The sequence below is a fragment of the Varanus komodoensis genome, unplaced genomic scaffold, assembly GCF_004798865.1.
Source record: "Varanus komodoensis strain SLA01 unplaced genomic scaffold, ASM479886v1 scaffold7_3, whole genome shotgun sequence".
Lineage (NCBI taxonomy): Eukaryota > Metazoa > Chordata > Lepidosauria > Squamata > Varanidae > Varanus > Varanus komodoensis.
The window spans coordinates 19,463,685-19,479,905 of NW_025336480.1; the positions used below are offsets into that span (position 1 = coordinate 19,463,685).

The 16,221-nt window shown below is 50.4% G+C and overlaps 1 protein-coding gene across 3 annotated transcripts; it reads left to right on the forward strand.

Annotated features, from left to right (window-relative positions):
• Window positions 1-8,787: 8,787 nt before the first annotated feature.
• On the forward strand, window positions 8,788-15,745 carry OTX1 (orthodenticle homeobox 1). Of its 3 annotated transcripts, none has more exons than XM_044454471.1 (4): window positions 8,788-8,884; window positions 10,582-10,763; window positions 14,933-15,093; window positions 15,211-15,745. In XM_044454471.1, the coding sequence occupies exons 1-4, from the start codon at window positions 8,788-8,790 to the stop codon at window positions 15,743-15,745; spliced, it is 975 nt and encodes a 324-aa protein (XP_044310406.1). The 3 variants fall into 3 exon arrangements, with proteins under 3 accessions (XP_044310406.1, XP_044310407.1, XP_044310405.1); XM_044454472.1 differs by having other exon boundaries at window positions 10,612-10,763; XM_044454470.1 differs by having other exon boundaries at window positions 10,612-10,763; window positions 14,933-15,745.
• The last annotated feature ends 476 nt before the right edge of the window (window positions 15,746-16,221 follow it).

Here is a 16,221-nt window from a genome sequence, read left to right on the forward strand (position 1 = left end):
GTCAGAGCAGAATGTATTAATTTGCGGCCAGCAAGCTGTTTACCTTCCAAACCCCTCTTTGTTTCTCTCGGCATTCCCAGCCCCGACCCGTCCGCCTCCGCCATCCGGAGGTCTCGGCGCGGCGGTGCCCCCCGCTCGGGGAGCCCGGGGCGCGCTCGGCGCGGCGGGCCCGGGAAGTCCCATACGCGCCGGGACCTCGGCCCCGAGGGGCCGTCCCCCGCCGCGGCTGGGCTCCCAGGGGAAGCGCTCCGCTGCCAGCAGCACCCCGCGACTACCTGGGCGGACTCGCCCAACGCGGGGATTTCGCGACAGGCATCGCGGGTGGCTGGACGGATTTCTCCCGCTTTCTCGCGGAGGAAGGCGAAAGTGAAAGTTGGGCTGCGCTCAGGCGCGGAGAGGGCTGCGGGAGAGGATGCCTGCCCGGCTGGGCGCAAGCGGGCCCTGGCCAAGCCTGCCTTGTTAGCGAGGCTTCGCTGGGCACGGCGGAAATGGAGGGGGCTCTCCTTGGCGGGCCTTCTTTCCCCCGCCCCGCGCACCGCATCATCTTCCCTCCTCCCTCGCACCACGCAAGAAAGGGAAAGGGCCGCCTGAGAGGGGGAGAGAGACGCGGTTCTCGGCTGACCTTTCCTAAACGCCGCTCCCGCGCCTGAAGAGGCAGCGCTTTTGGCTGCTCCTGTGGGGCGTTTGCAAAAGCGAGCAGTTGGGAGACTTTCGAAATAAAGTGGGAGAGAAGTGAGGAGGACTGAAGGAGGCACGTAGCCCCCGCAGCCGCACTCGTCAGCGGGAAGCAACGCACCTAGATGTAACGCCCTGACCCTAAGTGCCCTTTGCGAAAGTAGTTCCAAGAGAGCTAGCCGGAGCTTCACCTCAGTTAACCTCAACGCCCGATGTGAAGCGATGGATCCATCCAAATGAACGGGCCCAAGAATCGGCTCTGGCGCGCTTGAGCACACCGCCTGTCGAGGAAGGGGGGGGGGGCGAGTTGTCTTAAGCCGCTGGGCAGGATAGGTGTCTGAGTAGCTGTTGCACCCGAGGAGAAACAGGGCGGATGTTTTGCGTTTCCCTTCCTAGTAAAGTGGGGTTAGAAGAGCGCCAACATGAGCAACGTATCCTGTGAAGAAGGGGAAATATCGAATGTAGCCTTCGCCAGAGAGTTTAGTTGAAAGGAAAGGTCATCTCCCTTGCTATTCTTCTTTAAAGGACGATAAAATCGTTGGCTGGACTGGGGGGCTACATTAGGTATTTTCTCCGAGCAAGGGAGCCCCTTGCTCTATGGGGCGCTTCTCAAGACAAAACAAGAACCAAGCGAGGCAAACGACCTGTCTGGAGCGTGGGCAGCTGCGGGCAAAGGAAGCTCTGGCCGAGGTCTCTGCGGGCAGGCGCGGGAGGCGCGCGAGACCTCGCTCGCCCCCTTGCCGGTCGCTTGGGCCAGGGGCGCCTCACCGCTCTCCCGCGAAGGCACGACCTTCCCCGTGCACGCACCCGCCCGCCCGCGCGCACGCACGCACGCCCCTAGCACGGGCGCGACCGCGACCTCGCACGCACGCCCCGTCTTTCCCGTCTCCCCCCCCCCCACCCCGCACGCCCGGCTCCGGAATCAGCTCCCGCGACTGCCTCTGAGGAAGCGCAAAGGCGGAAGACAAAGTCCCGCTGCTCCTTACCTTACCTGCGCTTGCCCAAGTTGCTACCACCTGAATGGGAGCCACTGCGCAAGGGCGGCTGGTTCCAAAAGGGGCTGACAAGGCGACGAGGGAGAGCTGTGCAGTGCCTGGAGAAGTCCTTTCCAACCGGGCCCCCCGAGAAAGGGGAAAGCAGCCCTCTGAGGCCATGAACTCTCCCCACACACCTGCCTAAGAGAGCCCCCGCGGCGCCCTCCCGCTCCGCTGCTCTTCACGGACCCCTCATCGCCCCCAACTTTCACAGAAGGAGACCCAGAGCATCAGCGCTTTTCCCTCGCGCCAAACTTTTCTGTGTCTGAGTCTCTCGCCTCACCCTTTCTCTCTGGCTCAGTCTTGCTCGTGCCCCCCTTTCCTGCCCTTAATCCATGGGTTTTATGGGCTGAGCATTAAGGAAATTCGCTTGCAATTTGGGATTAGACAAATACTCTTATTACAGGGGGAGGAAAAAAAAAACCAAAACAAAACACACACAGAGAGAACGAGAGAGAGAGAGAGAGAGTAAAGCGTAGGGGTTTAGTGCTACTTGATACTCTGAGCTTTTCTCTCGACTTGATCGCATCATTTGGAGCTTGAGACGAAGAGTTCAGGCGCATGCCAGGCTCTGAGAAGGCCGAGGAAACACCTTCCGGCAGAATCGGCCTTCCCCGCTCAACCCCAGGATCACCCCACATAGGCGCACGGCCCCCTCCCCTCCACTCCAGTGGTCCCTTGCGGAGGATACGGGGCGGGGGGGGGGGCGTGAAAACGGCTAGCTCCGAGTCTTGGTGGTCAGATGTGCGGCGGGAGCAGAAACATGATCACTGCTCTGGCTAAGATTCCTCCTCTCTCTCGGGGGGATGTGCGGAGGAGCAGGGAAGCGGCTTTTTCGGAGACTGGAACTAAAGAAGAAAAGGACCCTCACAAAGCTCGGATCCCACATGAATAATTGTCCTCCAAATGGACAATGTTTCAAGCGCCTCGGGGCTCTTCGCCCCTGCTTATACTTCGGCCAAGGTACCGGCCACGGGGAGAACCCCTTTTTCTTGCCTCTCCCATCTCTCCACTTTTTGTGAATGGTCTCCGGCGGCTTTGTTCTGTGCAGAAGTGCCCGTGCCGCTGACTTCTGTGGGCTGCAGAGCAACCTTGTAAACCTCCTCCCACCCCTCTCTCCTTCGCACCCCCCTTTTGATTAGATGTCCCCTCAACGAAAAAAAATGTAATTTCGCCGGGCTGGCGGTCACTCCCTTTGAACATTAGCTCGCTTTCAGCTCCAACTTCAATTAGAAGGAGTTGATTTTGAGAGATCAACAAAAGAAGCGCCCCAAAGCCTTATTAAAGGTCCTAAGAAGATCTCCCGGATCCTTTGAGAAGCAGTTAAAGAAACAGTGTGCCCCCCTCACATTCTGTTACCATATTTCATTGGGACTCCAAAGGAAAGTGTCTCACTTTGATGCTGCGGCCGCTACTTTTTGCCTGGTCCTCTTTCATTTCTTCTGCTAGCAAGCAGTTAATTCGGTTTAAAAAAAAGATGATGGTGGTGGTAGTGGCGATGATGATGATTCCTCTTTACTTTGCTCCCTGGGTGTTTAGAAAGTTTTTTTCCTATTAAAACTTTACTCTAAAAAACCCAACACGAACCATTTGTAGAAGATTAGTGCTTATTAATATGTATGAGAATGAACTAGCTATCCTCAATATGGTGTGCGCTTTGTTTGTCGTGTGGGCGGGGGGGAGTGCAGGTAGGTGATAACCAGTTCACCTGATTTGTTGTACAAATTATTCTAGAGGATAATACTGATAGCTACAGGTAGAACCGATCTTGAATAGTTACTATCCGAAGGTAACTTTCTTGGCTGAAAAACCCAATGGCTGCAACCCTTAACATTTTCCTGGGAAAGAGCCTCATTGAACACAGTGGGACTTGCTCCTGACCTGACCTGCGTGGGACTGCATTGTAAATAACACTTCGAGAATAAAGAAGTTGGAGGCGAATTTCCTTCGAATTAGGGAGTTACTGCAGAATACGCTTCATAACGTGTGCAGTGATTGACGCAGGAACTCAATCCGCAGACTTTTCAGGGGCTGGGAAGAAGTTTCGTGGGTTTATATTTTCGGTTGGATTTACTGCTGAGTACACGTGTTTAGCTGTCTGCTGATTCTTACTTAGGCATACCCAATGATGTAAGTGACCGGCAGATTAATTCCATGGGAGCGTGTGTTCGAACTGCAATAGTCATATGGCATATGACCGACAGGCACCGGGTGGGAGTCGAGAGAAAGACAGGTGAAGGCTCACCTCTAAGAGCAAAATATCCGAATGAAAACCTCAGGGACCCGTATTATCATTACCACTCTTATTATTTGTCCCTACAGAGGAGAGCAATCTAATTAATCCGTTCAACTATACGTATAATCAGAATGTACAGCGACTTGCATTCTTTTTTGAAATATGAAGAGCGATTGTTACCATCTCCTCTCTCAAAATCTGTCCTTCCCTAGCAATCAAAGCGGGAAACCGGTGCCCTTCCAGGAGACCATCGTGATTTCTATATTTACATTGGCCCCGCCAGAGTGTCGAACTTTTAGAGGTAAATAGGTCGTCCGACGCACATTGGGTCGGCATCAAGGGCCAGCGAGTCCCACCTACACGGGATGGCAGCAGCCGTTCTGCACAGGGAGTTCTGTTGGAATAAACTGAATCTGCAACAAGCGAGTAGGTGTAGAAATTGGGCACCTCGGGGTCCCAAGCTCAGCTACACCCAACTTTCTTTCGTTGAAGGAGCGGTGCAATTCATTCTTGTTATCAGCCAGTCAGGGCGTAGGATGCCACGACCATTGCTCAAGCGCAGGAGAGGAAGGTGGGCGTCCAGCAGCCCGAGTCAGTGGAGGGAGCGAGAGGGTGGCGATCGCTCTTCTGCGGGAAGTTCTGGCCCTGAGACTGCACGGGAAATTTGGGGGTGGGGGCAGCGCCTGGGCGAGCCGGAGGGGCTGGGCCTGAACCCTGGTCCGAGGGCGCCCGTGCCGGATGCATGGCGGCCGGCGGCGGGGCGCGTTTCTCCAGCGAGCCCGGGATTCAGCCGGGGGAAATCCCCTGCGCGGCGCGCGCGGCCCGGCAGCTGAGGCGGGAGAGCGGGTCGTCCGCTGGAGCAGGTTGCCGAGGCGCCCCACGGCCGGCCGCCCACTGCCCCGAGGGAGCTGCGAGCAGCGCTGCCGCTGTGGCGGCGCAGGCTGCCGCGCGCGCGGCTGGGACTGGGGTGGAGTGGGGGAGGGGGCGTGCGGCGGCGGCGGCAGGCATCCCGCGCTGCCATTGCCCGGACGGCTGTCACTCAGCGGCAGAGAGGCTGGGGATTGGCGCCGCGCTCGGTTACGCATTTGCCTTGCGCTCACATACATGGGTAGGGCAGTAGAAAGGTGATCAATCTTCATCAGGCTACATTTCCAATCACCTAAACAACTGGGCAAGACAGCTACCGCGGCAAGGTAAAAAACCGCTTGATTTATTTCACTTTCTCCCCCCCCCCCACAGGTGAGGCAGGACTTTCCGCTCCTTTACCTGGATGTCCTAACAACACTTGAAAAGCCCCACTGCTTTTCTTCCCCCGCCCCGCTCTCGTCCCCTCCCCAGCAGGTTTCCTCCCACTGGCCCAATAGCTGGACTTGGGCAATAAGTTATCGCCGTCTCTTTGCAAAAGTGTGTCTGCGAAATAAAGTTACGGAGCCTGCCCGCTCCTCCTCCTCCTCCTGCTGCCCGCCTGGAACAGCGCACGCTGCAACGCAATAACCCTCTTGGCTTAGAGGAGGCGGGGAGATGGAAGAAGAGTTGGAGGAGGTGGAAAGGCACACGGACCGAAACTTCCCCGCCGAACTTCTCGCCCGTCTTGCCTGCCAGCCCCGGCTGGAAGGGGCCTGGCTGTGCCGAGGGATAGCTGTCCCTCCTCGCACCGCCGCTCTCCTCCTCTCCCTCCACTTGTAAAGCTGGACACGCTGCAGGTAAGCACAGCGAGCGAAGCGGTCCCGCCGCTGTCGGACTTGCCCGGCTCGCGGAGGCTGCCCCTTGCCCCGCCGGCCGCTCTTGCCCGGGCTCCGAGCGCGCCCCGAAAGCGGGAGCGCCGACGGGACTCCGCGACCCACGCGCCTCAGGTGCGGACGAGCGAGCGAGCGAGCGAGGCAGGCCTCCGCGCGGGGGAGCGCCAGGAGCCGCGCCGCGCCGCGCCGCCTGCTCCTCCGCCCCCTGCCGCGCCGCGCCCGCTCAGCCCGCCAGGCAGCTCGGAGGCGCGCGGCGGCGGGCCGCCGTCCCGCGGCGCAGCGCGGCCCGGTCCTGCTCCCGCCCTGCTGGGCCGAGGCACGCGCCCGGCCTGCCCGGCTGCGCGTCCCCTCTGGCCCGCCGTCGCCAGCGAGGCGCTCCCGGCGCGGCCCTTCGCCTGCCGTGCCGCTCGAGGCCGGCGCCCCCGCACGCCAGAAGGGCGCTGGAGGGAAAGCCAGAGGTGAGTTTGGCGGACTGTCCGGAGTGCTGATGGGAGGCCGAGACCCGCCGCAGGGCGAAGTTTCCTCGGGACTGGAGCGTGGACTTGGCGGTTCCTCTGGGGGTTGCTTCGCACTTGCCGTCACTGCGCCCGTGGGAGAGGACGCAAGCCGCACGCTGACGTTTCCGCAAGGAGACGCAAGCTGCGATCCTGTACATGCTTACCTGGGCGCAAGCCCCACTGAACGCGAGCGAGCTCTACGCAGACTTTCCCAGGACGGCGCTGGCAGTGTCTCTGGCTCGCCCAGGCCTCGCCGTAGCGCTGCCAGCTCGGGCTCGGTCGGGGGATTCCTAGGCCTCTTCCAGTGCACCTTGTCTTCAGACCCCTCTTTCCATGGCCCTTTACTGAAACTGAGCGTTTGTAAGAAAAAGCAAAGAGGGAAGGTCGCTTATGGCGAAAAAAGCTGGAACCCTTTCCTGCAACGCAACTCTGCAAGTGCCCCATGAGGAAGAAAGGTAATACAATGGAAATAAATAGGACCACTGAAGAAGTCTCAGGATTCGAAGAGGTACGAACTTAAAACATGAAAATATATTTCACCGAAAGACTGGGATCACCTTCCAACTGAAGACAAAACAGAAAGATCAACTTTTTGTTTTGCCATTTTCAAGGCTAAACCCAATCCGAGTTTCACTCCTCCAAAAGAAATGCCACTGATTTGAAAAAGCATTTACTCTTGAGTAAGTACATGCTTAGCATTGCCGCTTTAGCTATCACGCAGGTAGCTAAAATAAATCAGTTGGACTGGATTTACATGTAATCATCTGTATAAAGAAAGGAAAGGAAATCTTTTCACAAAGCCAGCTGGAAAGCGCTTTAAATCAAATCTAAACTTGTGGAAAGCTGCAACAGGTTAGTTAGTCCTGGGATTATGGATTGTCTAAATTCATTTCGAATGTATTAGCTGTAACAAAGTGCCATAAATTCATAAACTTCAGTTCAAATCCCACTTCCCACTCTTCCTCCATTTTTATTTGTTTTAATTTGGTAATATTTCTGTGTGAACATGGATATTGGAACAAACATATCCCATCTTGCAATTAAAGTTTCTGGCCAGTGAATAATCAAGATTAATGCCACCACCATCTGCTGCTTCTGGATCTGGGGTTTTATCCTCTTGATTTGTTTAATTTATTTATTCATTCTATTTAAACATTTATTTGCTCCTCAGCTAATGAAGCAACTTGGGAATGAAACAGTTCTGGATCTCCACATGAGGAATCTTACCTAAAATTCCCCTTCTTGCTTCTGGAAAAATAATATAGGCTGGCTCATCAAGTTCACTAATCCTTCTTATAGATTCTTGGAATGAAATAATGTGGAGAAAGAACAAATACCTGAGGGGTTGTAGAATTAAAACAGAACTATAACACCTGGAATACAGTGCGGAATACTGACATTCGGTTATTGCAAAAATATACAGCATACGCCCAATACATTTCCTTGGAAGTAAATTCCACTGTTTTAAATTATCCATACTTCCAAATAAGCAAGTTTAAGACTGAACCACCACTCCTCTCTCCTTCATACTCCCAGAATTCAAGTCTGCCTAGTGAGGGAATGTGTAAATTTCACTGGATTGCTGTCTTGCACCGTTCCTTATGGCTTCCTGTCTGTTGTCTGTCGAAAGAGGTCCTTTCAGTATGAATTTCAAACCATCTCCAAAAATCGGTTTTACACCATTAGACATTTCTAATTAAGGTGCCCCCTTCTGCTCTCTCTTAAATTAATTATACTTTATTCTTTTTTGTCTCAGTTTGATTTCTAATCCAGTTATCTTTTTAAATAATTGCTTTATCTTCCTCCTCACTGAATACTGTACTCCCTCAGACCCCTTGATGGTAATGTGACTGCTAAAGTAGTAGTAGTAGTATTGATGATGATGATGATGATGATGATGATGATCCCATTTTCCTTACTGACCCTTCTGTTACATTTCACTCCGGGCACTTTCTAGTTTCACTTTGGCAGTTCACAGGAGATGCCGCCATATTGACAGAGTTGACTTTTGTTGTCGTTGTCCTTAAAAAAGAATCCCCTAAAACTATCTAATGAAAATACAGATTTTTTAATCTCCTTTTTGAGAGACTTCTACCTGACTGTCTTTCAGTACAACTTTTACTGTTTTTTTCAAAGTTTTTGGACTAACTTTACTTCCATTTTTAATTAGCAGTCTTAAGTCATTTAATTTCCATGTGTGCCTAAGGAAGAGTCTTTCTACTCGGGGCACCATCCATTGCCATATATGCATTTTTATCACAACTAAAAATCAGCTTTTATTTAAAAGTAAAATAAGAATATTTCAATCTGACCATTGTGTACGCACACACTGGCAAGTGAGGAGAAAAAAAATAAGTGTGTTATATTTGGAAACTTCCCCAAAGTTGCTGACACTTGTCTTGTTCTTTATGTTTTGTGTTTTGTTCTGTTATGTTTTGTTCTTGTACAGTGCTGTGAGAGGCTCTCCTGCCCTAGGAAATCCTTCAGTCATCTCAGTGGAAGATTGTGTCTTATAAACAAACAAAACCCAAGAATTTTAAGAAACATCATAAGAGATTTTAAAATTTGTGTGTGGATAAATTGGGAAAATCTTTCCAGCTTTTAGCATGATGTCTTACCTCAAACAGCCCCCCTATGGCATGAATGGGCTGGGGCTGGCAGGACCTGCAATGGACCTTCTGCACCCTTCGGTGGGGTATCCGGGTGAGCATCAGCTCTCTTTCTCTTTCCTCCACAAACTCTTAAGCAGGCAGGTTAAGCGGATCTGGGAAGCCGCAGAAACAAAAGAGCAGTACGTCCATTTGCTCTAGCAGTTGTATGTAAGAGAGAAGGGATTTAAGAACCTTTATGGTGGCCTTGCATAGATGATTTTTAAAAGGCAGCTACTTAACATTTTCCTGGATGGAATTACTTGCGCTTTCCCTCCATAGGTACAGTGTCCTAGTATCCCTTTATTGGAAATTAGCTAATGGTTAATGGAGTTGAGATCTACCTAAGAAAGCTTAGGATTGTGGCCTAATAGCAATGGATAAATATTGCTATTTACTTTTCTTCTAAAGTGATTATTTTTAAAATTTCTTGACAATTTCCATTAAAATAAATGGTAACTACTTAAGTGAAGTGTTAACGATCCAATGTGTAAGTTGCAGAGCTTCAGAACTTGACTTGTTCTTTAGGACCCTGAGTTCTGTTGTCTTGCTAGAAAACTAGTGGTAACCATTTTAAGGCTAAAACAAATGTCTGTGTGTGGATGTTTAAAAACTATTTGTATAATTATTCAGCAGATTGAGAAGTCTGATAGAGGTAAAACCAAAGCTAACTTTCCCTGCTTTTAAATTTTAATTATTCTAAGTTAATTTTCCATTAAAAAGTAATGGGAAGGGAGAAGATTTTTGATCGTGAATTGGATAGCCTACTTGGGTCAGGAAATACTCCTAATTCTTTCCATACTCTTACCTTGATTGCTTGTCCTACAGACCCTAAATACTTCTGTATGCATTCATATCTGTGTCGCCCCCTTCAGATAAGTATATAGGCAAATCTGCGGTATTTGGGGTATTGTGCATACTTTTTTATCTAATCGTAGCACAGTAACACTAAAAGCCCTGATTTGGGGAAGTATTTTCTTTCCCTATCCTTGTTATTTTGAATAATGGGCTCTGTCGCCTTCAGAGACTCTGGAAAACTCACACAGCTCATCCAAAGGTGATCTGTACTAACTTAAACGGAACTTACTCCCAGTGCAAGATTGTAGATTTACATTGCGAATCTAAACACTTTTCCTCTAAAGTAAGCTCGGCTAAATGCAATTGGATTTACTCCTTGCTCAGGACTGCAGCCATTCTTAGAAGGACCTCTTGTAGAATTAGTGGAATTTACCTCCAAGTTAATGTGCTTAGTGCTTGGTTGGAAATATTCTGTTGAAGCACAGGCTCTCCTGTTTCAACTGAGCTATTGCCTAGAAATTCAGATAACTGAAAGTCAGAGTTTTAGTTGTACATTGGAGGCCATTCATGAAGCTCAGTCATCTTCAGGTGTTGGTTCCAGCCATAATCCAAAGGGAAATTCTTTTCAGTGGCTGGCCTGTTGTGCCCAGCTAGAATACCTCTCCTCATCCTCCCTTGACTGCTTTGTGTTATTTATGTTTAGACTGTATAAAGCTAATTAGTTATTTCCTCCTCCTGCCTTCCTTGAGTGTTTAGTCCTCTTCCTGATTCCCTTGTGGGAATTGCCCTGCCTGTTGCACATAAATCAATGTGTTTGTAGTGCATGGGTGTGAATGAATTTGTCAAGGGACTGATGGGCTGTGAGTTGGCTGTAGAATTGGGCAGCAGGCTGGTAGAAATGGAGGTGGGAGATCTTTGAGTACAACAGAGACGCTAAATACCACTTGTCTTTCTGTCCCATCTTCTGTTGCCCTGTGGTTGCAGCCACTCCTCGGAAACAACGTCGAGAGCGCACCACCTTCACCCGGTCACAGCTGGATGTTTTGGAGGCACTTTTTGCCAAAACCCGCTACCCAGACATATTCATGAGAGAGGAAGTGGCGCTGAAGATCAACCTTCCAGAATCCAGAGTCCAGGTCTGGTGGCTTATGCAAGAAGTGATACTGGGATGGGAAAAAGGAGGGAAGGATGCTTTGTCCACAGGGAAATGGGACTTGCAAGCCTTGCTTTAGCTTTCTTGGCCTCTCTTGGCCATTGATTCCAGGAAGGAGCAATTCACTCTTTGACACTTAAGGTGAATGCCACCTGAAATGTTACAGTAACTAGACAGGGACTTGCCAGTCTCAAGGACATAGGGGAGTACTTGTTTATTTCTCCCTTTCCTGTTTATGGCAGTTAGGCACCTCCAATCTCTTATCTCTACAGAGAGAGATTGGTAATTTCTAGTGATTTTTACTAGAAAATCTCACTCACCAATCATAATTACCCAATCCTGAGCACATTTCAGTGAGCACATTCCCGTAAAAGGTAGAAGCAACTAATTCTACTTTAGCTACCGTGGGAATTCTAACTCTGGTTTAAACTTGTCTGCTCGGTGATAAGATCTGAGTTCAATTGAACTGAACTACCAAGTAAGCATACTCCCAGGGCACTCCTATATATGTCTACTCAGAAGTAGACATATATAGGATTCCCCTGTAGCCATTGCGTTCAGGGTGGCTTACTTCCAAGTAAATGTAGATAAGGCTGCAGCCTTAAGATTTAATTTTAAAGCGTGATTAACTTATACTGGACTGTGCACAATTGTAATCAAGTCGAACTTTCCCCCCTGAAATTCACCTTCAGGGTATAAGATTAGGAGTGCCTGAACATTCTGAATCTGAAGCAAGTTTCTTTAAAATACTTCCAAGTAACAGTATATTAAACCAAAAATAATAAAATCAAGCAATTTGGCACCCTGTCCTTAAAAACGTTTGTAGTACTACCCTCAACTTGTTTACTAGGAAGTATCACTGGAGCTTATTCTCAAAATTTTCTCAAAATTTTGTGAAAATTACCACCTTGCTTGGTAGAAGCAACATCATTTTTAGAGGTTTTTTAGAGGTTGCGTCCCAATTAAAGTTTTTGAGTGCTGTTGTCTACATATTGTTAACTGAAAACAACATGAAACCTAGTTCTCAGGTCTTACTGTGTGAAACACTTCCTGTCTTAATCTTTCCACACCTCTCTCTTTCGCTGTCTCTCATATGCATGCATCTTCCCTCTCCTTCAGCAGAATTTTATCTCGGATGTTGATTTGAGACCCAGGCCATAGAGTCTTAGTTGTTTCTGAAAGATTTAGGGGTAAACAGCTCTGATTTGACAGGTTATTAGTCCTTTGGGCGCCTAAATTAGTGTGAGGAAAGCTGTTTTTAAAAATGCAGTTTGGTTTTAGAAATTAAAACTACATGAAAAGGACATGTTTTTCTCTCCAGTGTCATGATGATGCCCCAACAGACAACAAGGGCATCTCTGGGAGACAATGCTAAGTTTGATATTCATGCAGATGTTGTAGGGTGTGCAGCAGAAACATATAGGGAAGTCAGTTCTATTTTGAACCTATTGTTGATGCTTCTGTGTTAAAAAGGGAAAGAAGGGCCTTTATTTTTCTTTTCAGTGCAGTAAGGCTCGGCTGCTGGAACTTATAGTATCCCCCCTCATCTAGATTTGGTATCACATCCTCCATCCTAGATGCTCTGTTCCTTACTGAATCTAGCCTTGTTTGGTCAAAGGCTAGATAAGGTGTATCCTTTGATTACATTTCCAAGGTTCTGAGACAAGCCATCAAAAGTACTTCCTGACCTTTTCTATTGAGGTTTGGAAAGGTTGTGATTGACTGAACAGGTCAGGCACCAAACTAGCTATTTAGGGTGTCAGTGTGTGTGCAATTAAAATATAACTCCACCTTTTATAAGTCAGATTCTTCCTATTTGTTCATTGTCCACATCCTCTTTCTCTCCAAGGCCTGGTTAAAGCTTTAGTGAGTTTCTACATGGAAAGCATTTAAGCATAAGGAAAAGGGAATTAGAATTGTAGGAATATATGTGATTATGATATTTCAGTGCGGTCTATATTTTCCTGCTGGTGCACCAAAGTAGATTGCATGGTCAGTAGATATATGTGCACCAAAGTAGATTGCATGGTCAGTTGTCACACACCTTGACCATGGGAAGTTGTGTATCTAGATTTTGTAGCACAAAATTATACAATTCACTATTTAGGGGTGGCATCTGAGATTCATAGAGGCTTGCCGAGATTACACAGGAACACATACCAGAGATGGACATGTAGGTCTCCAGAATTCCATAAATGGCATCTTGAGAACTTGGATTGCTCCACTGAATTCTTCGCTTAGAAATTGTTTGCTTTTTGATGGAAAATAACTCTAGGGCACTCCATCTCTTGTCTTTCAAATAATTACAAGGATGAGCTGAGTGTTTTTCCAAGAGACCTATGCAGTGTGGTTGGGGTGGTGACCTGGGGTGGAACCAAGACTCAAAGTGAATGGTGCAGCAGCAAAGCCACCATCACACTGTCAGAAGGCAGCTGAAATGATCTACTATGGGAGGCATTCTGCATGACACTGTCTTGGAACACTGTACTATGATTTTCTTTGAAGAGCTAGCTGCAATAGGGTACTTCATAGAACTGGGCATTGACTGGGTTGTACACCCTTGCAATGTGGGATGAATGTTATGCTGATTATAATATGAATTTCCTGTTAAGGGGAACTGTGACTGGAAAAGTCTTTCTCAAGTAGATGAGCTACACTTATCCTAGGAATAAAAAGTAGTTCCAAGTACATTTGTACACTCTTCATAAAGTTGCTGGAAATTGTATCATGCTGATACCCTTTCAGATTGGCAGCTGAGCAATAGATTCTTTTTTGCCTCTTTTCCAAAATTGGTTGGGAACAAGTGTCTAGTGCACTAGTGGCTACTGAGATTTATGGATTTATTTAGGATTTGGTTTATGGTGTACGTTCCATACAACTTGCAAGCAGAGTCATTCTCTAGAAAGTTTGGACAGTATAGAGGAGGTAAATGGCTGGCTGATACGAGAAGGAATGCATGGGTTTGCAACAGGACTTGTAATATGGGTGCTGTTTGCTGTTGACTTGTGCACGAGCTAGGTTCTCTGTTGAAAACCATGGATTGAAAACCTGATTGTTAATGCCTTTCCTTCTCTGTAAGCCTGGGAAGGTACAGGAGATAAACATTTTTTTCCTAGATTAAGAACTAGACTTCCTAGATTAGGATGCTTTATTAGCGACTGTTGCGATGCTGTGCTTCTGTCTGCTTGCATCTGACTTTTGATGCACCATCCTTCCTGCATATTTCTTCTGCTAGGGAGATTTTTAGGAGCATTGATGGTTGGCTTTCCCCTCCTCCACTTTATAGGGTGTAAGTGGGAAAAAGACACATGATGACCTGTGTGCAGCACCATCAGCTTGTAATTTAGGATTATTAAAGTTGAGCAAATTGGCTGTGCATAGAGCTGGCTGTGATTGTGGTGGTGGAATGAGTATAGACATACCTCTAATTTTGACTGCATAGTGGGAGGAGACTGGCTGCCCTGTATTTGTGAGAGACTGCTGGTGGGGAGGCTGGCCAGTGTAATAGAGAGAAATCCAGCAAACCACCACAGGTGCTTGGGTGTGTGGGTGGGGTGTTGGCAGTAGTGAGAAAGGTGGGTTTGGAGTGGGTTTTGCTAGTATATGGCTTGGTAGCATGTAGTTTCTGCTTCAGGAGTGCCCCCTCCATAATTGTTTGGGTGGGGTCCATTTTGGGTAGCAACAGTGACTTGCTAGGTGCCTCCCTGCCAGACTCACCTGAAGATAATGGTGGGCAAAGCTAGAAAGAGGGGCATGACGGGGAAGGAATGTCCTCAGCTGCCTTGAGGGCTTCTGATCGCCACCCACAGGGAGTGGGAGATAAGGCAAAGCCCGTGGGCGCGCAGTGGAGGAGGATAGACTAACTCGGACACGCACTTCAGGGCCGCTCTCCGCACTTGCTCGGAGGCACGTAGTTTGGCAGCTGTTTTGCCACGGCCAGGTTGTTTCCTCGGATGGAAGGAGGGAGACCCGAGAAGGACCAGCAGCGACTGTAGGGAGCGCATTCCTGCGACCTGGGAGGGGTTGTCGTGCCTCCGGCAGGGGCAGGAGAGAGAGGCCGGGCCCACTGATTTATTCATAAATGGCCGCAGGCGGGAATTGCGGGGACTGATGGGCCAACGCCTCCTTCTCCCCTCTTGCCTTCCTCCACAGGTGTGGTTCAAGAACCGCCGCGCCAAGTGCAGGCAGCAGCAGCAGAGCGGCAGCGGCGCCAAGAGCCGGCCCGCCAAGAAGAAGGCCTCCCCGGCGCGGGAGAGCTCCGGCTCGGAGAGCAGCGGGCAGTTCACGCCGCCTGCCGTCTCCAGCTCCGCCTCGTCGTCCTCCTCCAGCTCCAGCTCCTCGGGCCCGGCTGCCGGGGGAGCGGCCCTGAGCAACCCCGCCGGCGGCGCGGGAGCGGGGTCGGCCTCGTCGGCCGCCGCCTCGCTCAGCAGCGCGCCCTCTGCCGTGGCGGCCTCGTCCATCTGGAGCCCGGCGTCCATCTCGCCCAGCGCCGTGCCGGAGCCCCTGGCGCCCAGCGGAGCCTCGTGCATGCAGCGCTCGGTCTCCGGCGCCTCGTCCGCCTCCTACCCGATGTCCTACGGGCAGGGCGGCGGCTACGGGCAGGGCTACCCCGCGCCGCCGCCGCCGCCGCCCTCGTCGTCCTACTTCAGCGGCGTGGACTGTGGCTCCTACTTGCCCATGCACGCGCACGCGCACCAGCTCAGCCCCATGGCGCCCTCCTCCATGGCCGGCGCGCACCCGCACGCGCACCACCCGCTCAGCCCGGGCTCCGGGCACCACCACCACCATCACCACCACCACCACCAGCCGGGCTACGGCGGCACCGGGCTGGCCTTCAACTCCTCCGACTGCCTGGACTACAAGGAGCCGGCCCCCGCCGCGGCTTCTTCCTGGAAGCTCAACTTCAACTCCCCAGACTGCCTGGACTACAAGGACCAGGCCTCGTGGCGTTTCCAAGTCCTGTGAAGCGACGGACGGACGGACGGAAAGCGAGGCGAGGGGAAAGCAGCGCGCTCGCCCCGCCAGCACCCAGACCCAGCCTCCCTTTCCTCAGCCCCGGGGCGGCCTCGCTTTCGCCGTCCTGGCATGTATCCGGCTTTCTTCGCCCTCCACCAATGCCTCCTCCGGCCCCATAGGTCTGTTCCCATTCACGACAGTTGATCAAATCATCGTTATTTTTTTAAGAAAAGGAAAGGGAGGAACCGCGTCCAAATAAAATGCCCGCTCCAGCCCCTTCCCCTCCCTGCAATCAAACACGTGGCCAAAGGCTGCTGGATCAGACGTCCTGCTCTTTATGCTTCTCAACACGCCTCCGCCGCCTCCATCCCATCAACTTGACTCCTGGTGTGTTATTTATTCGCTCTCTGGGATTATGTTCCACATTGTACTTTTGTTTTTAAAGCAGAACAGAAGAGGACTTTAAATTGAGAATCATTCTCCTT